At 39.0% G+C, this 26,453-nt stretch overlaps 1 protein-coding gene across 4 annotated transcripts in view; it reads left to right on the forward strand.

The window, feature by feature from the left end:
• LOC126184888 (uncharacterized) overlaps nt 1-26,453 on the forward strand; it is a 124,381-nt gene that overhangs the window by 38,494 nt on the left and 59,434 nt on the right. For all 4 annotated transcript variants that reach the window (XM_049927517.1, XM_049927518.1, XM_049927515.1 and 1 more), the window contains exons 3-5: nt 7,988-8,160; nt 21,470-21,735; nt 21,842-22,021. In XM_049927517.1, coding sequence (XP_049783474.1) covers nt 7,988-8,160; nt 21,470-21,735; nt 21,842-22,021 — 619 coding nt within the window. The remainder of the gene's footprint in view (nt 1-7,987; nt 8,161-21,469; nt 21,736-21,841; nt 22,022-26,453) is intronic.

The following is a 26,453-nucleotide window of genomic DNA, read 5'->3' on the forward strand; positions in this document are numbered from 1 at the left end:
AAAACCTGTTGTGATAGTAAATAAAGAACAGTTTTAGCATTTATGAATTTTGTGGTATTTCACTCATGTATGTTGAAGTAGGAAATACTAGGCCAAAATAAAATAAAAGAATGTTTTCCTGTCCAGTCATGTGACAGTTATGTCATAAATTTGGTGATAATGATTGCAGCAGTAACACTTTGTGACAACTCTGAACATGCTTTATTTTTAAAGCATTTGGGCAGCCCATTTGATAGTTTGTTAATTCACCAGATGTTATTTCATTACAAATCAGGCCACCTTGTAAGGATTTCTGGAATAACTGATCAGTGCTACAGATTTTTTTTTAAAGTTTCAGTAATACAAATATAACCCAAGGAAACTCCACATATCATCCACTTTAGAATAGGTAAATCATTGATTGCTCACACTTAAAAAAGTTCTCATACTCACTTGGAGCAAATTGGCTCAGTGTTTACTCAATGGTTAGATCTGTTTGTACCCAAGAAGGCACAATTTTGGGCAGTGTTCCAGTCTTCTTAAATATTCGTTGTAAATTTCTTAGAATACTGTTATGTTGCGTAAACAACAGAAACATAGCCATTTAACTTGATACAAAATTCTGCATTATTCTTGTAGATGGGCCAGTGCATTATCCTAGCTGAGTGCCAGTCCGTCGCTTTCTTTGTCAAAACTGCAGTAACTATTGTTCCCGCCAGGGCTGAACAATGCCAGTTTAAAATTTCCATATTTTTTCTGAGCTATATAATGATCTTCCTAATAATGTTACAGCAATTCCTAACCTCCAAACTTACCCGTTAACCGTTCTGTAGAGGCCTTTGCAATGGGATCAGCACTCTACCATAGAAATAATTACTATCTGACACCTCAAAAAAGATATTGACATGATCATTGCCCTTGCAAACAAAGGTTTCTTCTTTGTAACTATGAACCACAGTGATTGTCTTTCAGATTGTGTCTACCAATTGTCTAATACAGCTACTTTCAAGCCCTACTGTAGAGACCTCATCCCAAAAGTCTGACTGACTTCTCATCCTCCTCAGATTCCTAGATCTGTATCATATCCTCTGTGCTGAGCCTGTCTTTTTTCCTCACTCCAACTCCTCCACAGACCCCTGCTATCTACATGCTTCCTAAGCTCCATAAGCAAATTGTAACTTGTTACTGCACTACGTTGGTCAACACTTTCAGTTCACTGCTCTTGTGTTAAAGGTGCAACCCATTTCTCTACTGGCTTTCCTCAGTTGCTGTTCATTTACCATCTGGTGCTCTGTCTCTCACTATCAGTATTACTATTCTCTACATGAACATCCCCAGTGGTCATAGGGATGGTCCCAGCATCCAATGCTACCTCTCTCAATGCCCAGTTTACTTGTAACCAACCAAGGCACAGCTTACAAACATATCTGCACCACTGTCATGGGTGCAAGAATGGTAGTGATCTGTTTTGTTGTATACTGCTGGGGGGATCTTTTGTAGCCATCCACTATCCTCAACTTCTCTCCTGCTTCAGTTTAGTTGTTGATGTCTTTATGATCTGGACCCAGGGCAAGGACATCTTTCTTATATTCCTCCAGAATTCAAACAATTTCTTGCTGATTAGTTTCTCCTGGCCTTACTCCACTCAGTGACCCACCTTTTTGGATGTTGACCTTCCACCTTATTTATGGAGTGCCATTGAAACTTTTGTCTATGTTCAGCTTAGCAATCAAAAAAATTTCTGAACTTTTTATTTTTATGACTGCTGCCAGTTTCACACCAAAATGTCCATTCCATGTATCTTAGCCGAACGTTGGTCTGGCAGACCAACAGAGGTGGCACAGTGGTGAGATACTGCTCTTGTGTTCGGAAGAACGGTGGTCCAAATCCCCATGTGGCTATCCATATTTAGGTTTTCTGTGCTTTCCCTAAATTATTAAGTTGAATCCCAGGATGGATCCTTTGAAAAGAGCACTGATAATTTCCATCTGCACACTGCAAAAACAAAATTGCAAATATATGCTGAAACACCAGAGAAAATGCGCCTGAGGACTCTTGTGAGAGATACCTCGTATATAAAACACCCGCGCGCGCGCGCCCACACACACACACACACACACACACACACACACACACACCATATTATTACATAGCTGCTTCCTTATGCCCTAGCAACAGGTATGAGGTGGTGCCCACTGTCCTTAGATCACCCAGCATGGGATGTTTTGTCTGTTGGGCCTGTAGCTGATTGTCCTGTAGAATCTGCACAAGTTGAGGGAGGAAGGGGGGGGGGGCGAGAGAGAGAGAGAGAGAGAGAGAGAGAGAGAGAGAGAGGGGGGGGGGGCACACTGTTCATTGGGAGTTGTAACATTTGGGGAGTATTGGAACCACTCATGGAGAGAGCAGGCAGATTCAGGAGGTTTCTTCTGAGATGTGGAAGAGGCTCTACCTGCAGTTGTTGAATATTCTGAGTGTAATTGGTTGCAAATCATAGCTGATGTTGGAATGAATAGCACCTGGACTCTGAGGCCAGACTCTGTTTCTTTCGACAGGTGACTGTGTTGGTGAATAAAGCTAGTCTCACGTGAAAGATGGAGACTTGGCTCACGATTTGCCACATTATACTCAGATCCAGTTGCAGTTCACTGGTTTGGAGCTGGATGGAATACTAAACCAGAGATTCAAGCAAATCTGTGATAATATGGGCTGTGAATTTCTTCATTTCCGATATTGATTGGAGAATTATAGCACTCCATCCCCATCCCCTTTCCCACCTTCAACAGGTCAGGTGTGCAATATATATAGAAAGGGGTTACTCTGTTGGCAGAGTACATGTGCAATATTCATACATTTTTTGTAAGTTGTAGGAACACCTATATTACTGTTTACCTCTCTTGTGGAACAGCACTCCTGGACAGTCTAGTGTACACAGCATACTAAGTTACTCGCTCTCATTGTTCGCCGTGCTTCTGCCAGGTGGTCAACAGAGTGTTTATATGATCATTATGTTCCAGAATTTGCCTTTAACATTACATGAGGTAACTAGACTTCTTAAATCATAATATTGTCACAACTCTGTGGGGGCTCCTTGTGAAGACTGTTAAGAACATGAATTGCACATCTTTATGCATATAAGTTTCTATAGCTTTTATCATAATTTTTGTTTTGTTCAACTGCAGGCAACGTGATGGTGTTCTTTCAGACAAAACCAGTTGTGACATAATAAATACCGAGCGAGGTGGCGCAGTGGTTAGACACTGGACTCGCATTCGGGAGGACGACGGTTCAATCCCGCGTCCGGCCATCCTGATTTAGGTTTTCTGTGATTTCCCTAAATCGCTCCAGGCAAATGCCGGGATGGTTCCTTTCAAAGGGCACGGCCGACTTCCTCGCCCCGTCCTTGCCTAATCCGATGAGACCGATGACCTCGCTGTCTGGTCTCCTTCCGCAAAACAACCAACCAACCAACCAAAATTTACATAATAAATATGTTTTTATAAAGCTATGGTGATTTCTTATCAATATTAATTGTAAAGGAGCACATCAGCTGTGTTAGTCACAGAGGAAAATATTCATCACTGCAGATTAAAAATAGTTAATGTTTAGGCCTATATGGTATGAATTAACTACAGGAATATGTCCATGGTAAGGTCCTAGACTTAGTCTCACTTATTGAAGCTAATAATGTCCACATAATACTAGGAGCAGAAAGCTGCTGAAACCAGAAGCAAATAACAGTGAAATATTAAATACAAATTGGAATATATATCACAAAGATAAGATACAGTAATTGAATGCATTTTATATACCAGGTAATTTAGGAGCTGTATTGACAGAATGCTTCTAATAAAACCTAGAGAATATCTATGGTAAATTTCCTGATAGTACTATTGTTGTAGGGGTATTTCTACTTTCCAGTTGTAAAATGGGGTATTCATGTAATGAAGACAAGTGCCATGGACAGATATTTGAGTGAAATTTGTATAATGCTTACTTTCTCCCATAAATATCTCTTGAACTGCCAACAATGAGAAACTAGAGCTGATGTGGAGGCTTACTAACAGTAGTGCTCCTTGTACACTATTCATGAATGGTATGGGAGAGAGGGGAAATGATTATGCTACCATAAGAACCCTCCACTACACACCATGAGGTTGCTTGCAGAATGTAGATGTGGATTTCTTCCTCATTCCGTATCCCTGTTTTTCTGATATACTATTCTTCGATTTTCTCCTTCTGTACCCATTGCCTCCTTATGTAGTTGCAAACCACCAACACTAGTCATGCCTATATTTTCCAGATGCATAACCCACCATAGCTCCATACTCTGCTTCTCCTCCCTTTCCCCACCTCACACTAATTCCATGTCACCGTTATATCAAAGCACAGCTCGTTACTGCCCTTTCTATATGCCCGCCTGCTGCTAAAATCCATTTGTACTCAGTAAGTAGTGACTTGCCCATATGTGATACTAATATGCAAGTTGAGATAATCATTATCCCTCTGTAGCTGACTGGTGGGTGATTCCTTGCACTTATTTGATATATCATATTCATGCAATGTATCTTGACCTCTGTTTCTGGTTTACAGCACTTGGAGAGGCAGCCTCTGTTGTTTTACAGTTGATTCAGGAGTCAAATGCCTATGTGTTGGATAGCTGGTGTGTCTTACTTACCCTTGATATGAATAAAAACATCAAAATATGTTGCTAGGAAATTTTTTCTTCCTTTTTCTCTCATCTGCGACTGTTTTAGATTGATGTAAGTCTCTTGATGTTATAATTATTAAACATATTTCATCTCCCTCTTGAGCAATGCACTATATATCTATCCGGTTAAAATGGTGAAAATATTTTGGCTAAATGTCCCAAGTCCCAAGATGCCAAGATCCCTCACATTATGTATAGCATCATAGATACTTCTTTGTGAGAGGTAACACTTTAGATTTGTGACCAAAACTTGCTTGTCTTCTTATCAGTTGATTTTTTCCTCGTGGTTTGTTATTAAGGTTCTTAAGTTGGCTTTGTAAATGCATTTTAAAGTACTCTGTCAGTATGACGAGAGGTCAACAGGTCTGGCTCTTTGTACATAACATCTGTTTTTACAATTTTCAGCAATTATTGGAACTCCTTTTGATCTGTTTTGTCATAAATATTTAACCAAAGCCACTTCTCTTCAAGAATAATGGTTGGTACCCATCTTCAGTAATGCCTCTCCTTTGATAATCCATCTTTCCTTCCTCAGTACCAAGTGAGGTGGTGCAGTGGTTAGCACACTGGACCTGTTGTCGGTAGGGTGACAGTTCAAACCTGCGTTTGGCCATCCTGATTTAGGCTTTCCATGAATGCCCTAAACTGCTCCAGGCAAATGCCAGGATGGTTCCTATGAAAGATCACAGCCAACTTCCTTCCCTAATCTGATGGGACCGATGACCTCACTGTTTGGTCCCCTCCCCCAAATCAACCAACCTTGCTCAGTCATATTTGAATTCATTGTTATACTCAGCCACAATGAGCTTTGAATGTATGGCTTTGTAGTATTGTTTGTTTGACATTGGTCTGTACACTTCAGTTGTATACATGTCCAATGTGTGCTTGCTCAGAGTAGGCAGGGTGGCAGCATCCTTAGGGAGGGTTAGAGGAGAAGGTGAAATGTTCCCTTATAAAAATGCCACCCTCTTTTGTAAACAGCAAGATGCCTCGGTGAATCTGGAACTGATGTCACTGTATGAAAAAAAAAGTGGATGCCTGATGATACTGAGGCTACTGAGTTGTTGGGCCATCCTGTTGGATGTGATGGAAAACACGCTGCAGTAGGGGATCCATTCAGGGTTCTGCTGCAACATCCCTAGAGTTTATCAGCAAGTCCTCAAAGATTATTGAACTTGGTAGACAGTCTGAAAACAGACAGTTCGCTGTGTGTCAAATTGCAAGTTTGGACCCTTAGGGGGTCAGTATAGGGCATCTGTATTATAGTGTTAATAGGATCGGCAATAATGTATGGAGTACTGGAGTAATGGCCTAACAATGAAGACAGTTGGCTGATCATTCCAGCAGTTTAACCTTGGACTCAAACAAAGATAGCAAAGGAATGTGGCCAATAACTAATGTATGCATTCCAAAAATTATAGCCTTCATTTTCTGTTTGTGAATAATGTTCTTGAGCTGGATTTAAGGTTGTGGAAATGAGCGTTACAGACTTTTCAGAACCATCTTGGAAAGAAGGGCATCACTGCCATGAAGGGAGGCATCTGGTGCCGAAACTGATGCAACCGAGAGAGATTGTTAAACAAGGAGATGACTGTCAACTAGTTTTCAAAGCTTGAAGTGCTTGCTGGCTGACCATAGACCATTGAATGGGAATGTCATTGTGACATAACTGATTCCAAGGATAGGCAATTGAAGCAGCCCGAGGGATAAAAGAGCCTAATAATTAAACTTTAAATGGAACACCTGGAGGTTATTCACAGATTGGGAGCCTCAATTTTTTTTATTTCCTTGACAGCACCCTGTGTGGGCTGTAACATTTCTTTACTAAGGACATATTCTAGGTAAGTGAGGGAACATTGAAGAAATGAAAAAATAGGAAAATTGCTCATAAGGCCCTTTTCAGAGAGAGCCACAAAAATCAGATGCAAGTTGCATGGATGTTCCTTGGTTGTATGACCCGTGACCAGGATGTTGTCAAGGTAGTTGCCTTATTGAGAAGTATTTACTGTCAACTGTTCTAAAGACTTCGTAGACATGTTCTAAAGACCGTTGGAAAATAGCAGGAGCACTCGCGACCCCTAATGGCAACCTTTTATACTTGTGAAGTCCAAAAGGTGTATTAAATACCAAGATTTTCCTCCACTCCTTGGCTAATTGAAGCTGGAAATAAGCCTCCACCAGGTTAATTTTTAAAAAGAAGTGACTACCAGCTAATGTGGAAAAGAATTGATCAGGCTGGAGCAAGGGATTAAAATTGATTTATTCTTGGGCATTGACAGGAAGTTTAAAGTCCTCATACAGCCATAAAGTGTCACCTAGCTTACATATGATCACTAAGAAAGAGGCCCATTGACTAAAGGGAATAGGTGGAAACACTTGCATTTGTTCCAAGCTTCTGATTCCAGTTTCACTTTATACTGAAGACCAGCAGAATTGGGTGAGTTATAACAAAGCAGGGCACTGCGGAATGTGTCTGAAAATTCAAGGCTGTCCCTGAAGCAGGCTCAAATAATGATTTTGCAAACGTGAAGTCTCAATCTATTCACCACCACTGAAAGCTCAATACTATTAACAGTATACTGAATAGAAAAACCAAAATCTGAATACACATAAAGTCCAAAAATATTTTCCACAGGTGGATTGGCGACCACCAGGAAAGTCAATGACCTGGTCACTTATATATACTTCACAGAGGGCTTTGTTTGGCCCAACAATGGAATGTTGGAATTTGGAATGCACACTGCCCAAAGGCAAAGTGCCAATAATATACACTCACTAAAGTATGTCAATAGATTGATCATAGACAGGTGCACCTGTATCAAATAAGAATGCAATTGGTATATCCCCTGTTTCTGTAACAGTATTTTTCCTGAAAACATTGTATGATCAGTTCCTGTAACATTGCTGGAGGATGTGCCAGACCAACAGCAAGTTTCAAAACACCTTACATTCTGATATTCATTTGGGAATTAGAAGTGTGCTAATAAAAGCAAATTTTGGACAAATTTCATGAAATCTGAGTTGTCAATAATCTTAGTGTGCATTGTGGAACAAATAGCTAATTATTTTCTCCCAAATGTAAATTGCAATTCCTTTGCTTGTTTCTAGTAAATGGCATGGTCTCACATGTTCCCACAATCTCAGTTAATTTCTACTAGAGTATTGATGCATAGAGTGTGTTGTTCACTTCTGTTTATATTGTGGTTAATTCGATTGCTTCTTGCTGCCATACCTGTATTTTACATCATGGAAGAAATTATAATAATTTTTTTACATCTAATTCAAATGCAAATTTTTCAGGTAAGGAAGAACGGCAGTTGAAGGCCAATACTATTTTTCAAAGAGAGTTTGACAAACAGTTAGATGAACTAGAGAAACAGATAATACGCCATGAATGCAGTATAACACTTGTGAAAAAGTACCTTAACATTATTCGCTGCCAGCTACTATTGAGAGGAGTTGGGGATGACAAGGTAATTTTATTAAGACACTGCTGTAGAGCTGTCAGTGTATTCAATGGTCGTAAGTATGTAGCCTTTAAATAAGTAAGTCACAGATCTGGTTTGAATCAGCTAGTTAGATTAATGGCTGAATTCTGGTGGACTGGCCAGTGCAGATGTGAAGTAGTAGTAGTAGTTGTTGTTGTTGTTTCATTGCCATTTACATGTCAACTGAAGCAACACCCTGATTCTGCATAAAATACATTCCTTAAAAACATTTAAAAATCATGAACCCCCCCCTCCGAATAATCCATGGTGCACAATGAATCTGGCTAATGGCATGTCTTATGTGTCTGAAAATTTAAACCTGATCTTAGACAGGCTGAAATAATGACGGATATTGGGAATGTAAAGTCTCAATTTCTATACACGACACCCAAAGTCTTAGCTGCATCTCATTAGAGGCATAGTGCTATATGTGTGTCAGTCTCAAAGTATGGGAATAGGGAAATTAATTACCAAAACAAGTGAAATCTACAAAGAGAGGATCTGATGTGACACAAGGAAAATATAAAAGGAAAAGCAGATGAAGAATTGTTAATGATATTAGAGTGTGGAATCTGTGCCATTGGAACTTGCCATTAAGAAAACGCTACATAAAGAGTGATGTAAAACAAACAATAATTGTGAATATATGTTCCAAATTTTATAGACATTTTGTTGTGCAGTGATGAGCAATGCATATTAAGTTTACTCAGTTAAGGGGGATGGGGATCTGCTTGGTCAGAGAGCATAACTCCACCTGGTTGTTCTTAAAACCAATATTCTTCTTTATCCATCTAATGTTCTGGGTGGGATGTTTGGCAGTGGGAAGAACCATTTGAAAATAAATACCCAGGAAACTTTTCATCCTGTTTAAAATGTATTTATCATGATACAAACTGATGAACAAAGTACTATATAACTTCGTTTCTATGTGCACATGGCACTGAACTGAATAGTTCTGCCATTGAGGTCCATAAAGAGTCTATACAACAGAATACTGGTGGTAGAGTCAGTGGCACCAGTCTTCTGGATGCAAAGGAATGGAGGAATATTCAATTGGAGTTTAACTGCGTCATAGCTTTAATTCCGGTATAACATGCTAACAAGATACTAAGTGTGGCAGTAGAGCTTCAGGAGGAACACACAGATGGATGTCTAACAGAAATGACTTAGGTTATACAACCATGAAAGTGTAACAGAAATGTCTTACATCGAGAAAACAGTAGTATCTACAGTATTTCACTTACCAAGGTGGCAAATTGCATAATTGGAGACAAAGCCCACAGTGCACCATGTCCACTTCCAATGTATAGAAAGGCAAACACCATTTAGGTCATCTTTTTATTTATTGGATAATCAGTTTCTATCCTTTTTTAGGTCATCTTTAGATCCATTAATTGTTAGAAAGGAAAGAAAATTTGGTGCCATAGCACAAAGATAGTTATGAAGTGACCTAAAAAGATATACAGTGGAAGTATGCAAAACAAAAATAAAACAACATATGAAGTTAGTCATATTGAATAACTGTGAAGCGCAGGTCGTTGGTTGACAAACGTTCAGTTAAAATTACTGAAGCTATGGAAATTAAACTACAGAGCATGATATACCAGTGCCTATCATCTGACAAAATTGAAAGATCTTTATGTGAAACTAAATCAAAAGTTGCATTTGGTACAGAAACACCATAGCACAGAGTATTGGGTCAGTTGAAGTGTGGATGCCGAGGAATAGATGGATGCTGAGACAGAGAGCAAAATAATGAGAAACACACATACAGTGTGTGTAACTCTGGTTTATTTAACTTGATTTCAGTTAGTTCAGTTGCATTCCAACAATTCCTTGTCACAAGGAAGTTGGTTGTAGATAATAATAATAATAGAAAGGTGAGGCTAATTAGTAGCTTTGAAGTGCACCTAGTCAACTCTGCTATGTGACAGTGCTGGCATCGATGTGGCGTCTTCGACTAGTAAGGCAGTCACATGAGTTATTACCACTTTGCTGGAGATGACGAGGGGATGAGGGAAGTCTGGGCACAGGTGACAATGGGGAGGCAGGAACTGAAATTTCAGCTGATGACAAGCTCCTTTCCGCACCCCCAACTTTTGTCATGCAAATGCCAGAAGTATCAGTGGAAAGACCAGCCATATAGTGCTCACCTGACCCAGGGAAAGAACGGCAACTGGAGGATCCATGTTGGCCCGCTGGAAGGCAGCTCAGGCAGCCAGCTGTGTGCTGTCGACAACGGCACTGTGTTGACAACCAAATGGCTCCCTGTCCAGCACACGTGCCTGGGGGAGGCGAAGGTGCCTGAGGCTGTAGTGTCCTCCTGGGCATCGAATGTACAAATGAAAAATCTGAAGCAGGATCGTGCAGCCCACGCAAATGAAGCTGATTCCAGCGGTGCTTCTGCAGCCCTATGGGACCCTATAAGACATAAAGAGTGGCCTAAGACTTTGGCAATAACTCTTTGTTCCCAGTGCTTGTGTCTGCCAAAAACTCTGAAAAAGACCAAATTATTTAAAGTTCTAGTGTTGCACAGAATGGCCCATCCACTGTGGAGGATGCAGCAACTAAAGCATTATCCTATGCTGGTGTCCACGCATGAGCACCACAAATAGAAACCTGCTAAAGGCAATCTACTGCAATAAGCCAAGAAGAATTCCAGTATGGTCCTGCAAAGTCTAAAGGCAGACGTTGATGAGGGGCACTGGGCTTGGACCAATCAAAAAAATTTCTGTAGCGGAGCAGCCTGGATGTCCCATGAATGGCAGACATTGAGAAGTCAGTTGTTCTATTAGAGTGTTCATACTGACTCATGTGCAAGCTGCTCAGAGCATGCAATGGCTCAAAGTCCTTGATAGAGGTGATGAAGAATTTCCTTCTGAAGCAAATGTAGCCCAACCACATAGGACTGATCATTGTCTGTATGTAATAAGACAACATCCTGCTGGACAGGTAAGTTAAGCGGGAGGGCAAAATAACCACCTACAACCAGATCACGAATCTACTTTATTGATCTCTGATACAGAGATACTGCAACAGAATCTTGAGATTGGGGTCTGCAGCCATCATCTGAGGAACCCATTGATTCTACGAGAAAAATATCAAATGTTTCGTTGTCCTGAACATCAGTGTGCAAACAAGAATCCTCTGAGGTGTTGAATGCCGCACCAGTGCCAACTGTTAGGCGAGAGACACTATCTGCATTCGAATTATTAGCTGTGGGCTTGTTCATAATTGCACATTGTAATTTGAGAGGAGCAAAAACTAACACTGCACGTGTGCAGATGGTCTGGCTTTGAAGGGCTGAAGAATGAGGTGAGACACTTGTGATACATCACAAGTAGAATTTTCTGCCATACGAGAATTGGTGGAATTCGGTCAGCACATACACGACAGCAAGAGCTTCCTTCTCAATCTGCGAGTAGTTGCACAGAGCTCTGTTTAGGAGTTTGGATGTAAAGGCAATTAGCCAGTCTAATGATCCGTCTCTGTGCAAGAGAACAGCACCAACCATGTAAGAGGAGTGTCAGCCGCAAGCACAACTGGCTTAGCGGGATCAAAATGTACCAAACAGTGATCGCTCAGTATAGCAGCTTTCAAGATCTGAAAAGCAACCTGACACTCTGAGTCCAGTCAAACGAAAAATTCTTTCAGCAAAGACAATGTAATGGAGCTGCAAACTACACAGTATTTGGAATGAACAGAATGTAATAAGTTGATTTACCCAAAACAGCTTGAAGTTCACTAATGTTCCTAGGAGCTGGGAGATCCCATATGGCAGTTAAGTGTGACTGTAAAGTGTGGATATCCTGACTGTTGATCACATGTCCTAAATATTCAGTCTCAGTCTGGAAGAATATGCACTTGTCTTTATTACACTTTGACCCAGCATCTGACAGCACTCGAAATAATTTCTGGAGATAGGAATGATGTTCATTGGGAGTATGACCTGAATTGAGTATGCCATCCACATAGTTCAAACAAGATGGAACTGTAGCAGTCAAATGTGACAAATAACATTGAAAAATTGCAGATCTGGGTGCACTCCTGAAGGTCAACCTCAAAAACATAAATAACCCAATGTGGGCATTGATCACAAGAACTTGTTGTGACTGTTTATCCAGGGTAAGCTGCAAATAAGCACCGCGAAGATCAATCTTGGAAAAAAAGCGACCTGCACCAAGTTTGTCAACAAGTTCCTCAGGCCATGGCAAAGAAAAAGAGTCAATCAAAGTCTGTGGATTTACTGTTGCCTTGAAATCTGCACATAAACATAACCTCTGCGAAGGTTTCTTTATTTCCACTAAAGGTGATGCCCACTGACTGATTGCTGCAGGGGAATCACACCATTGTCCTTCCAAGATAAGAGTTGCTATGCCACCTGATCTCTGATAGCGTGAAAGACAGGCTGTGCTCGGCAAAGCTGTCGTTGCACATTGTCTTTCAAATGTCATTGAATTCGTCATCACACAGTTCAGCTATCTTGTCTGTAGGCACAGAAGAGTTCACAGAGAGAACATTGTCTTGAATGAGCAAACCAAACAGATCAAAAGAGTCCATGCCAAAAATGTTTTCACTGCCATGTGAGCACAAAACTGTGAATGAAACTGCCTTGGTAATGTTACAAAAAGTAGCTGGTAGGCTGCAAACACTTTGAACAGGAATGTTATGTCCACCGTAACCAGAAAGAGGTGCCTGTGACTTACGTAGCTTATGCTTGTCTAACAGTTCGCAAGTGATTCTCTTCAACAAAGTCGCTGATGCACCAGTGTCCCCCGCATGCAGACTTTGTGATTGGCAGTCTGCAGAGAGACAAACAGCTTATTGGGCTGACACAGAATGGGAGATGTGTGCGACTTCTTTGCTATTGCACTTGACTTGCACTATGTAATACTAGAATCACTACTGGGCTTGGAAAAAATTGTATTAGCATTTATGGACTGAAGCTTTTGAGAAAGTGCATGTTGAGCTTCTGTTTTTGCAGACGTACGGATGGAACATGACTGTGCTTGCCACAAGGATAACACGTAGCTACAAGTCTGGGGCACGCCTGGCACTTGTGTGCTGTGAAACACCGAGGCCAAGATTTAACATCGCTAGTCTGCTGCCTAGCACACTGGTTCTGTTTATTTTGCTACCTGGCTGAGAATTTATGTGCTGTGGTGTACAAACTATGGGCACAACCTGTTTACCACTACTTTGTATGGCACAAATAGAGTGAAATCAAAGTCAATTGCTACAATATCATACGAGTCCTGACGCTCCACTAATTCCAAAACCTGTCACAAACTAGGATCAGGATACTTGAGAATCTATTCGCATATGTGAAGATCTTGCACATTTTGTGTAATTGTGTCCCTGATCATGGCGTCACTATAATAGTTTCCACACTCACACTTAAATTTGCAATGGCGTGTAGACCCTAATAAGTCTGATGCTCACGAGTCCAAGTAGGTTGCCTCCACAAATGAAAGAATTTGTAGCATGTAGCTGCCACATTAATCTGTTCATCAAAGTATTTGTCCAGCCCAGCAATTAATTCTTCAGAAATACTTTCAGGGTGGGCAGTGGGGAAAAGTTTGCAGGTGAACCTGTACACTGACATACCAGCCATTGCAAGAAGATCAGGTTGCCTGCTCCTACCTTCAGTGTATGCATCAAGCTGTGCTCGGTACTTGATCCATTCCTCGTGTGTTGAATCAAACACATGCAATGGTGGGATGGAAACAGGTGCTGGCACCTGTGGCTGTGCTGCAGAAGGCTGGGGTGGCAGCGGCATATTTGGTTGCACAGTGAGCAGTCTTGTTCATCATGTCCATGAGCTGCTGCATCTGCTGTGCCTGAAACTGAACAATCTGTGTTAGTAACAGTTCTTGTGAAGGACTAGCCATGCTCAGTACACACACCAAAAATTACAAAACAAGAAATAATGTGTGCAAGCATGAATGTTAGCCTCATTATACACAAACAAACACAGTCAAGTGCAGACCACATTTTGAAACTCAAAATCACAGGAAGGTGAGCACAGTGAAAAATGACAGTTCTGCAAGAAAAGAGAGACAATTAACAGTAGCACCAAATGGGTACAGACTCGTCGCTAGCTATGGGGTCGCTTCAGGGGTGGGTGCCGAGGAATAGGTTGGTGTTGAGACAGAGAGCGAAATAATGTGAGCACATGTAAAATGTATGTAACTCTGGGTTACTTAACTTCAATTCAGCTAGTCCACTTGTATTCCAACAGTTCCTTGACACAAGCAAGTTCATTGTGGATAATGGCAACAGAGAGGTGAGGCTAACTAGTAGGATTTGAATGCGTTGAGTGAACTCTGCTATCCAATTGTGCTGGCATTATTGCGGCAGCTTCTTAAGTCAGCTTGGTGGTGGCGCTACTCGCGCATGCAGCAGAGCAGAGTGTGTGTCTTTGAGCTGGCCGTGGGTTGATGGGGTAGTCATGTGAGTTACTTATTGCCTGACCTGGTGCCAATAGATTAAGACACAACACAGAAAGATTTCACGTGAAAAAATGAGTACCTGCACTCAGACATATATAGTGTCACAGGTGGCAACTGTCAGAAACAATGTATTGGACCTACGGGTAGAAGGTTTAAAATGTGTTTCGCAGAGTACATCTACACATGAAATAAAACTGCTCTTGGCACACACATCAACATACCATCATACAATCTTGGATTTAGACACAAACCTGAAGGTCCTCCACAAACCCAATAGGTGTGAATCAATACACCACGTTTGTGCAAGGAAGTAGAAATTAAAATACAAGAGCAAACTGAAACTTCCGGGCAGATTAAAATGGTATGTCAGTCTGAGACTCAAACTTGAGACCTTTGCCTTTCACAGGCAGTTGCTCTGCTGACTGAGCTACCGAAGCACGACTCATGACTCATGACAGATTATGAATTGTGCTTGGGTAACTCAGTCTGTGGAGTACTTGCACGCGAAAGGCAAAGATCCCGAGTTCGAGTCTCAGTCTGGCACACAGTTTTAATCTGCCAGGAAGTCTCAGATCAGTGCACACTTCACTGCAGAGTGAAAATTTTGTTCTGGAGACAAGAGTGAACTGATTACCAAATATCGGTAAAAAATCTACTACTTTAAAAAGCCTTTAAGAGGTTGAACATGGAATCACATATTAAAAACCAAGAAAAACATTAAAAAACAGATGCTGAAAGACAGCCACTTCAGAAAACCAGACAGAACCTACATCCAAAAATACACTTAACAAATACATGAACTACTATATATACAGCAAACGTGTGCGCACTTTTTTATGCTTGAAGCATGAAGTAGTACAAATCAGTTGTGTAAATAGGTCAGAATTAACTTAAAAACAATATACTAAATAGGAAGCAAAAATTGGGCTGCCACTTTAAAGTGCACATAGCACAGTATTCTTTAACTGGAAAAACATTGTAAAATATAGAATCTACATAGTGGAAACATCACAAAGGGAACTTAAAATGATCAATATCATATCGATTCTGTATTGCAACATGCATATTAATGATCACAAATGGGGAATAGCAAAATGCCATGAACCACAGAGGGACAGATAACCTACCTGTTATGTGTTTTGATTTGATTTGATTTTTTATTGGTCCAATTTTATCATACAGCACAAATTGTACAATTGATATTGGACAGGTCAAAGATAAGTTACAATAATACATAGTATTAACGAAGTAGTAGGTAAATTAAAAATAGGTACCTATAATTTTGTTACGTATTCAGAAATTTTCTGACAGAATAGAAACAGTGCTTTATTAGAAATGCCTTTAGTTTAGCTTTAAATATTGGATGAGTAGCATTTTTTATTTCCTCTGGTATCTTATTGTGTAGTATTACACCAGTGTTAATTATGCTCCTCTGGTAGGTGGTGGTTCTGTGATATTTTTGATGTATATTTGATTTCCCTCTGGTACTATAGTTGTGTAAATTTTTGTTCTGTAGCAGTTTGCCTGTTTTCAGGAGGTAGTCCCTAGCAAACAAGATAGTTTCATAAATGAATAAACTTGGAACATTTAGAACACCAAGCTCAGTAAAATGGGATTTACAGGACTCCATCTTTTTAAGACCACAAATTATTCTTAGAGATCTATTTTTCACTCTAAAAACCTTTACACTGTGAGTTGAGCATCCCCAGAAAATGATCCCATATCGGACTAGTGAATGGAACTGTGCATAGTATGCCTGCAGCACTGTTGTTTTGCTTGATGTAGCCTTTAAAATTTTTAGGCCATAGCACACAGATGATAGTTTTCTAGACAAGTTATTTATATGTGTGTCCCACTTTAAGTCTTGCTGAACCCATAAACCCAAACATTTTGTGACACATTTTCTAGGGGATCATTTTTTAATTGTGCTTGAATAGACGATTAGTTGGAGGAATTAAATGAAAATCGACAGACACAGTTTTTTCAGTATTTATAATGAGTTTGTTTTTTTGGGAATCACTCAGAAAGTCTTTTCGTAGAACTTTCTGCTGTGGACTGCAAAGTTTCTGGACTGGATCCAGTGAGCAATACGCTGGTGTCATTGGCAAACAGGATAGTTTTTGTGGGACTCGTATATTCAACTAAGTCGTCCACATAAATCAAGAAGAGTAGTGGACCTAAGATTGAGCCCTGTGCTACACAATATTTTATTGGTAATTCGCAAGAAAGAAAGTTGTTTCTTGTTTTATTCATTTTGTTGAATTCATAGTGAAGTGATACTTTCTGCCTGCAGTTTTTTTTAGGTATGAACACAACCAGCTATGTGCTACATCTCTTACTCCTTGTCTTTCTTATTTTTTGAGCAGAACGTTATGGTCCAGGACATCAAAGGCTTTTGATAGATCTAGAAAAATACCTGCAGTTAATTTATGTTGATCAAGGGATTTTAAAATGCAGTCCAAGAATTTAAAAATTGCTGTCTATGTAGATTTAGACTTTCTAAAACCATGTTGTTGTACTGCAAGTGGTGCATATTTATTTATGAATTTTATGAGTTTTTCTAGAATTTTTGAGAAGGAACTTAACTGTGACATGGGTCGGTAGTTTGATATTTTGTCAGAAGAAGTGGTGAAACTTTTGCTGTTTTTAAAACATCTGGAAATACACCATTTTTTTAAAGGGAGATGGAAAGTTTTTGCCAAGGGGTTTGCTGTGTGGTGATCACACGCTTTTGATATAAAATCAGGTACTTCATCAAGACCACTTGACATTTTATTGCTTAATGATTTAATTTTACTTATAATTTCATTGGGCTTTATATCATAAACATACATAGAAGCAGTTGAGATCACTGACTTACTGGAGAAGCTTGGGACTGGTCCTTGACAGTGTACTTGAATGAGGTCTTCAGCTAATGAAGTGAAGTATTCATTGAATTTTTCCACAACTAAATTTGGGTCTGTGACTGTTGAGCCTTCTAGTGTTAATGATACATTCTTTTTCTTTGGCACTGAACTACAAGTTTATTTCTTTATAACTCTCCACGTGGATCTTATTTTGTTAGATGAGTTTCTTATCAAATTGTCATTCCACATAATTTTTGCCTCTTTGACTACTCTACCATAGATTCTTTTGTAGGCTTTTGAATAATCTGCGAATTCTTGGGTTACTCTATATTTCTTACAACATTACTGCAGAAATCTGTTTCTCTCACTGGAAATTTTTATGCTTTTAGTTACCCATTACTTATTATTGTTATGTTTTACTGTTTTTACTACTTTTGGAAATACTAGATTAAAATAGTGAAGAAAGTTGCTCTGAAAACTCATGTACATGCTATCAACATTGTTCTGAGTGGCGATGCTTTCCCAGTTTTCCTTAGCCAGTAAGAGATTAAAAATTCTAATGTTATCTTCAGAAAAGGTTCTTTTTTCAACTACTTTTTCGGAACTGCTATTACTTGTTGGTATTTCTATACACAGCAGCTGTGCCTCATGATCACTATAACCTATGCTCAGTACACTGCTTGTGAATCTGTAATTTGTTCCTGAGATGAATATTTGGTCAATAATGGAATTTGTGCATTCTGTTAATCTTGTTGAGCTGTGTATTGCGGGCATCATATTGAATGTGTTGGTCATATTTATCAAAGCATCTCTGGTGCTGCTGTCTTTTGAAAAATCGATATTGAAATCCCCAGAAAGCACTATCTTCATATTTAGTATACTGATCCTGTTTAGCAGAACCTCTAGTTTATTCATGAAGACTGGCAGGCTTCCACTTGGTGCTCTATATATGTCAATAACTATGAAATTAAGCTCTGACAGTTTAGTAATGGAAAGTTCAAAGTCTTTTTCAATTGAGTTGATATAACTTTTACTGACATCACAAAACTTTATTTGTTCTTTCACAAAGATAGCAGAGCCACCATGTTTGGAAAACTCTCAGCTAAAATGACTTGCTAATCTATATCCTGAGATTGAGGTTAGTTTTACTTCGTCATTTCGTAGCCAATGTTCAGAAATGCAGATTATGTCTACATTTAGTGCATACTGGAGTAGTGCTTCCAACATGGAAATTTTATTTGTGAGTGTCTGAACATTATGGTGTAGTATAACAAAATCTGGGTATTTAGTAACTTTAGTTGAAACAGTTTCTGATTCTTTATCTAATGGCATTTCTAATACAGCACTTACCCTAAAAATTTTTCGGTATATGTCTTGTGTGTGGCTTCTGTTTGCTGGTGGCAATCAGCAGGTGAGTTAACTTCTGGAGCATGTATAATTTTTGCTTCATCCACATCTGTCCTCTTCGGTTTAAACCATTTTGTAATTTTCATTTGGCTGATGACTTGATTGTTTGTTTCTCACCTAATCAGTTTAAACCACTTTGTAATTTGCGTTTGGCCGATGGCACAGCTTGTAACTCATATAAAGCACTTCTTAATCTCCCTTTGTTTGCCACTTATACTTTTTTCTTCACTCTTCTTCGAAATGCGAGTACAAATTTTCCCAGCTAGTAATTTCTTTCCTGGCATATTTAAATGAAGTCCATAGACTGTATGGGACTTTTGCTCCAATCTGTTTATATCTACCATATCAACATTCTTAAAGTTAGTGCATATTTCAGTGATACACTCGTTTGCAACATTAATTTCGTGGTTCACGTACGACCAGGGTGGTAAATCATGATGATGTGGGATGTTCACAATGAGTACATTTGTGTGGGTTGAATTATTTAAACATTTCCTCATTCCTGTAATAACCTCGTATGTCTCGTTTCTATAGTCGTCGTTTGATCCTCCTATTAACACGGGGAAATCATCTTTATTCAAACTAGCTTCATCAGTTGATGTTGTTAGGTCTGTTATTTCACTCAGTGGAGCCCCTGCCTTTATGAAACCCCCGTCACTTGTGTGTGTTCTGTGCAGGCAATTAAAATTAGACGCAGTGGTATAGTTGTGTTGTGACACTGCCAGTAATACCAGTTATCAGATCAGAAGTAATTGTAATTAAGAACTACCTCAAGTAATTGCAGTGCATCACAATTTCCTTATTTGATTTGCCACTATGTATGCGAAGATTTGTTGCAACTAAGTTAAAAAACTCATCCTTGGCGACACTAGTGTACATATTCTTAATTTCAGGAGGTACAATATAGATTCCATGTGCAGTGTTAATTTAATCTAGGATTGTGGTAAGGTGGTCTCTATTTTTAGTATTATAATTTAGGGGTTTGTAAGTAGTGTTGATTCAAATATTTTTACAAAATTTTGTCAGTCCCATATCCTGATCCACTACATGCATTAACAATCGGCCACAAAGATAAATTTAGTTTATGGGTTTTTAAGGTAGCTCTAAGCATAAGAGCACTAGGATTCATCAGTAAAAGTGATGTTTTTTCCAATTCACTAGGAAAGGATGAGAATCCTTTAGCACGCTCATAAGTTGCTCAACATATTTAGTTATAGGATCTGTTCTACATTCCAGTGATCTCGTTTTCCAGTACAAATTGCTAAGCCTCACTTGTATACTGTTGTTCCTCCATTGTCACCACTCTTTTGCTCTTATCAGCCCTCACAGTTAATGCCTGATTATCCTCCAGTTTACTATTTATACCACTCAAAATAGCATTTTCCTTTTTATATCTCATCCATCTTGTATCTCGACTTTTACAACTAGTATCAGTCATCTGTTTTGCCCTAATAGGTACTTCATTATGCTGCACAACCATAAATTTGACTCTGTCGAAGGCTGTAACTTTATAAGTAATCAAGAATTTTTTTTGTTGATTAGTGATAGCGCTGTGTGTTGCACATTAAACCACATTCTAGCAGGCTAAGCTCCTCATCATTAAAAACAGTGTCTGTCGATTTGTAGATTTTAGGAAAAAAACTGAAATGATGACAGGGGGTGTCACTAATAACCACACAGTTGTCCAACTTTGTAAGTGTACCAGTGTGAATTTGATGTATCCTGTTCCTTTTTGACAGATTAAAAAACAAAATTGGAAATATCTTACTAAGCATCACGTTTAGTAGGGACATGAGGTATATATAGTTCTTACATTTGCTAGATTTTTTATCATTATTGTTATAGGATACAGCAACAAATGTTTGTGAATCTTACAGTGCTGTTGTAGTAATACTGCATTAATAATGCTGCTAAATGGAATAATAATAATAATAATAATAATAATAATAATAATAACAACTATGCTATTAGCTGAGCATGTAAAAATGGCTTACGAATGACAACACTGTACTTTGCACCATAATGCAGTGATCTGTTGTAATTTTGTTAGTCTTCTGTGCTTTGCTTCAAACGAAACAGAATACTGAAATTTTCAAATTTATCAGCTTCAATATTGCTATGGGTTATTTTTTTCTCCTTTACTGAATTTTTTCCTGTCAGTTATGTCATCCATCCAACTTCTCTGGCATTCCTTTTAATTTATTGGTCCTTTCTCCAATATTCTTCATAGTTTTACAAGCTATGGTTAGTCACTACTATTTTGTCTAGAGAGAAACATATTCCTCTTTGCTTTATTTTGTGAATTTCATCCCTTCTGTTCATGGTATTGCTTCTGTTTACATTATAACCATCTTTGAGTTCTTGTGTAAATTCTATCCATTTGGTCCACTCTCCTCCTCCTGTTTGTGTTGTAACTGCACACCATGGAATCTGAATGCCACCTTCCATAAAACATTTTAGCTCTCACATAATTTGCTACATGTTTTCTTGCTGTAGTGTCATTTCTTTCAGGGTATTTAGAGATGCCATGACATTTGTTTGATGAGCCTAAGTGTCATGCATTGTTAATTGTAATTTCTTACTTTTCAGTTTATTTTTGGTGCAGGGGCCTATCATTTTATTAATACCCGTAAAAGAGCAGAAAAACAAAATGTGAGAAGTAAAAGCATTTCTACAGGAATTCAGCCCGAACAGATTCCTTGTATAAAAGATGATAGTTCATGTGGAAACAACAACAGAGTTCTGGAAACAGAAATAAAGTCAGCTTTGACTAAGAACAACAACAGGATTGCCAGAGAACTTCACCAGAAGTCAGAATGTCACATAAGAGGGAGAAGATTTAAGAAGCTTCAAAGGCAAGTTTCTCTTGTTGAGACGTGGCTTGTCATTAAGTGAAGGAAAAATTTGTGTCACTCAATGAAAATTTGCTTATTGTTACCTGAATCTGGGCATTTTCTACAGGTTTGTTGTTGGAAATGTTTCTCAGTGGTGCCCTGAAAGACAGTACCAAGTTAGTGCTCCATACAAATGGATGTTATATATAAGGGGCCCAAGAGAGGATCCAGAGATCTCAAAATATGTGACAAAAGTTTCAGTCTTCCTTGATCCTTCATATTACCCAAACAATGTTGTGCACATGATGTAAGTTGCTTTGTGTGTTATTTGTGAGAAATTATCAATCTTTAATTAACTATTTGTTTAGTAATAAGAACATATAAATGGTCTTGAATGGTATCTTAATAATAAGGGAAATTAAATTCAGAATTCTCTCTCTCTCTCTCTCTCTCTCTCTCTCTCTCTCTGTGTGTGTGTGTGTGTGTGTGTGTGTGTGTGTGTGTGTGGAGTCAAAATTTAGTGGCAGAGTAGAACTTTCATATAGTTTATACTCATTATAGTACTGTTAATCTGATAGCATTACTCAGCAAATAGTGCTTGTTCTATCCATGAGATAATTTTCTTTGTTATCTTTTAATGTCAGTTCCTTATGGATTTACTGTGTCCAGTAAACCAGAACCATGGTATAAATTGTTGTAATGATGGCATCAGGATGATTAGTATGAGGACTTAAGCAGGGAAGGCAATAACTTGTTTTTATCATAGACAACAAAGGTCAAATGTTCCAGGTATATACAAAGACAGAATGAAATGATGTTGTTCTGTCTGATAAATATCGAAATTTCCTTAATCAAAAATTTCTACATATTACAATTAGCTCGATTTTACATATTATAGATATTGCAAAACATACATCACAGGTTTACAGGATGGTTCAGCTAAGCTGTTCCCCTCAAATATTTTCAGAGCCATTTAAGATATTGCAGTTCTGTTTTCATCCAGATGAATTGTGAGGTAGTTCTCACTAAATGACATTTCGTTTCTTTTTATAGCAATGTTAATTACAGAGATTTTGATATCAACTTCGCTGTATCATAGTTCAAAAAGAGACAAATTCTATGCCATTTCACTCTTCAAATTCCAGTTACTAGTTTCAGAATAATTACAACATTTATGTCTTATGATTTATCTATTTTAAACATGAAACAGATTGCAGTCTTATTTGGAGGTTCATGATTGCATACCCAAGTAGGGAAATAAGTCACTTTAGATTAGGAAGACACAAAGTGTTGCATTGCCGCAATACCAGTATAAAAGGTGCACAGAGGAGCTGTAGCTTTCATTCTGTCTTTAACGTTCGCAAGTATCAAGTGCTGGTTAGTTTGAAAAAAATAAATGTCTTTCACAAATGTGAAGAAACTAGATATACCACTTCTCTACAGGGAATACAGAAGGAACACAAAGAGAACAGCAAAGTGCTGGTTAGTTTGAAAAAAATAAATGTCTTTCACAAATGTGAAGAAACTAGATATACCACTTCTCTACAGGGAATACAGAAGGAACACAAAGAGAACAGCAAAGTTGTTAATATGCGGTGACCAACAAGAATGACAGTTCAACAAATGTACAAAAAAATTTATTCGAGAGGTGCTGGAATACCACACAGAGGACAAGCAGTAAGCCTGCAATGAGTGGACTGAATGAAATAGACAATTTTGTAGCTGTTGCTCCTAATCCACATGGTAACTGCAGAGAAATTGTGTGTGTTCCTGGAATCGATCGGCCCAGCAATGTTTGCAACTTTGGCACATACAGCTTCCATCCATATCATGGGTCACTTCACCAGTAGATTAATCAGTAGGATTGCTGAATACCTATGGAATTCTTTCACTCAGTTCTGATGCAACATCAGGACAATATATTCTTTCTTCAAAGAAATCTCTTTACCAGTGAAACTACCCTTACAAATCATGGAAAGCTGAATTATGAAATCTGCATTATTGGGATGCTGAGAATCTGCACTGGCTGAGTCAGGTTGAATGTCACAGGTACTGGAGTGTGAATGTAGAGGACATGCCTCTTGAAATATGCAGATGTATGTGGCACAAGTGGTGCCCAGCTCACTTATGTGCTAGTGGCTGGGAAAGTGATCACCTAGGTTTTTCCCAGTCTCTGGATCAGACATGAAGGCATTATCATTTGACCTATATGTCTGCCGTTATTTGACGCCTCTGGACAATCCAAGAGGATTTAACACATCATGATGTTACATACTGTATGTGCAGTGATATTCATGGACTCTGTCTGTCCAGGAGTCCTTTATGGGTGACTGAAAACGTATAGTGCTGTAGACAGTGGCCACGTGAAATACTTGATGACATAAACTGAATTTTGAGGAACTGTTTATGGCCACATTCCTCTGCATTTTCCTCTTTTTTTTTGTGATACTGTTGTTTTCCAATTTAAGTGTTTATTTTGACTTTAAACTCATGACATGAAGTTGTTATTTAACAATTTTTATATCCGAATTCCCCTTTTACAAATTGATTCAATTTTTGATGTGCACCTTTCTTTCAAGGCTTTGGCAAAAACAAGCAGACTATCACAGTAATTAGCTGGTGTCTCATACTTAAATGTCATGTCCTTTGCCTTCCAGTTGATGCATCGGTCCAACATCATGCATCTAAATGTGATTAGTGTCAGCTTTAAACTAATTTTTTTCCAAATATTGTGTATTTTTAAGTAGACTCTCTTAGCTGTGTCAAGCCGGAGTGCCCCAAACAACAACACACTTTTACACATAAGACAGCAGTTGGTTTCATGGACAAATCCTAAGTTCTAAATATTGCAGTTTGTCTGAAACTACTAATCAGATTTGGAAGAGTGACACACCATTGAATATATTTCTTTTTAGAACTATGATACTGGCAGTGGAATTTACTATAGTTCTGTGCAAAACAAGTAGATGTAGCCCTGAATGAGACAGAGTGGATCATTACAGGATGTCTTCACTGTACCTTTGCAAATCAGATCTATCAGCTTATGGACATAGCTCGCCTTGAAGTAAGGAGAAGAATAGCTGCAGAGGTTGAAAAGTGATCACCTAGGTTTTTCCCAGTCTCTGGATCAGATATGAAGGCAACTGGAAAAAAGTGCAGGTGACTCTTATATATAAGGGAGGGGGGGGGCAGGAGAATTAACCTGCAAAATTACAGACCAATATCCTTAACAGCAGAATTCTTGAACATCATCTCAGTTTGAATATAATAAAGTTCCATGAGACAGAAAAGCTTCTGTCAACAAATCAGCACAGTTTTAGACAGCATTGCTCATGCGAAACTCAGTTTGCCCTTTTCTCACATGATATCCTGTGAAATGTGGATTGAGGACAACAGGCAGATTCCATATTCCTAGATTTCTGAAAAGCATGTGATATGGTGCCCAACTGCAGACTTTTAATGAAAGTGCAAGCATAGGTTCTCAGATATGTGGGTGGCTCAAGGATTTCTTAAATAATAGGACCCAGTAAGTTGTCCTCGATGTTGAGTGCTCATCGGAGACAAGGGTATCTTCAGGAGTGCCCTAGGAAAGTGTAATAGGACCACTGTTATTCTCTATATACATAACTGATCTGACAGATGGGGCAAGCAGCAATCTGCGGCTGTTTGCTGATAATGCTGTGGCATACGGGAAGGTGTCATCACTGAGTGGCTATAGGAGGATACAAGATGACTTAGACAAACTTTCTAATTGGTGTGATGAATGGCAGCTAGCTCTAAATGTAGAAAAATGTAAGTTAATGTAGAGGAGTTGGAAAAACAATCTTCTGTTCTTTTAATACAGCATTAGTGTTGTGCTACTGGTCACAATCAGTATTAAGTTGGTTGGTTGGTTGTCTTGGGGAAGGAGACCAGACAGCGTGGTCATCGGTCTCATCGGATTAGGGAAGGATGGGGAAGGAAGTCGGCCGTGCCCTTTCAGAGGAACCATCCCAGCATTTGCCTGGAGTGATTTAGGGAAATCACGGAAAACCTAAATCAGGATGGCCGGACGCGGGATTGAACCGTCGTCCTCCCGAATGCGAGTCCAGTGTCTAACCACTGCGCCACCTCGCTCGGTCAGTATTAAGTATCTGAGTACAATGTTGCAGAGTGATATGAAATGGAATGAACATGTAAGGACTGTAATGGGGAAGGTGAATGGTTGACTTCAGTTTATTGGGAGAGTTTTAGGAAAGTGAAGTTCATTTGTAAAGGAGGCTGCATATAGAACTTTAGTGCGACCCATTCCTGAGTACTGCTGAAGTATTTGGGATTCCCACCAGGTCAAGTCAAACGAAGACATCGAAGCAATTCAGAGGTGGACTGCTAGATTTGTTACTGGTAGGTTCAATCAACATGCAAGTATTACGAAGATGTTTCGGGGACTCAAATCAGAATCCCTTTAGGGAAGACAGTGTTCTTTTCAAGGTACACTATTGAGAAAATTTAGAGAACTAGAATTTGAAACTGACTGCTCAACAATCCTACAGCCACCAACATACACTTCGCATAAGGACCACGAACATAAGATAAGAGAAATTAGGGCTTGTATGGAGGCATACAGATAGTTATTTTCCCTTACTTTGTGAGTGGAACAGGAAGGGAAATGGCTTATAGTGGTACAACATACCCTCTACCATGCACCGTACGGTGAGTACAGCATATGTATGTAGATGTTAAGTGGAACTGTGGCTAAA

This window comes from Schistocerca cancellata, chromosome 4 (genome assembly GCF_023864275.1).
Source record: "Schistocerca cancellata isolate TAMUIC-IGC-003103 chromosome 4, iqSchCanc2.1, whole genome shotgun sequence".
NCBI lineage: Eukaryota > Metazoa > Arthropoda > Insecta > Orthoptera > Acrididae > Schistocerca > Schistocerca cancellata.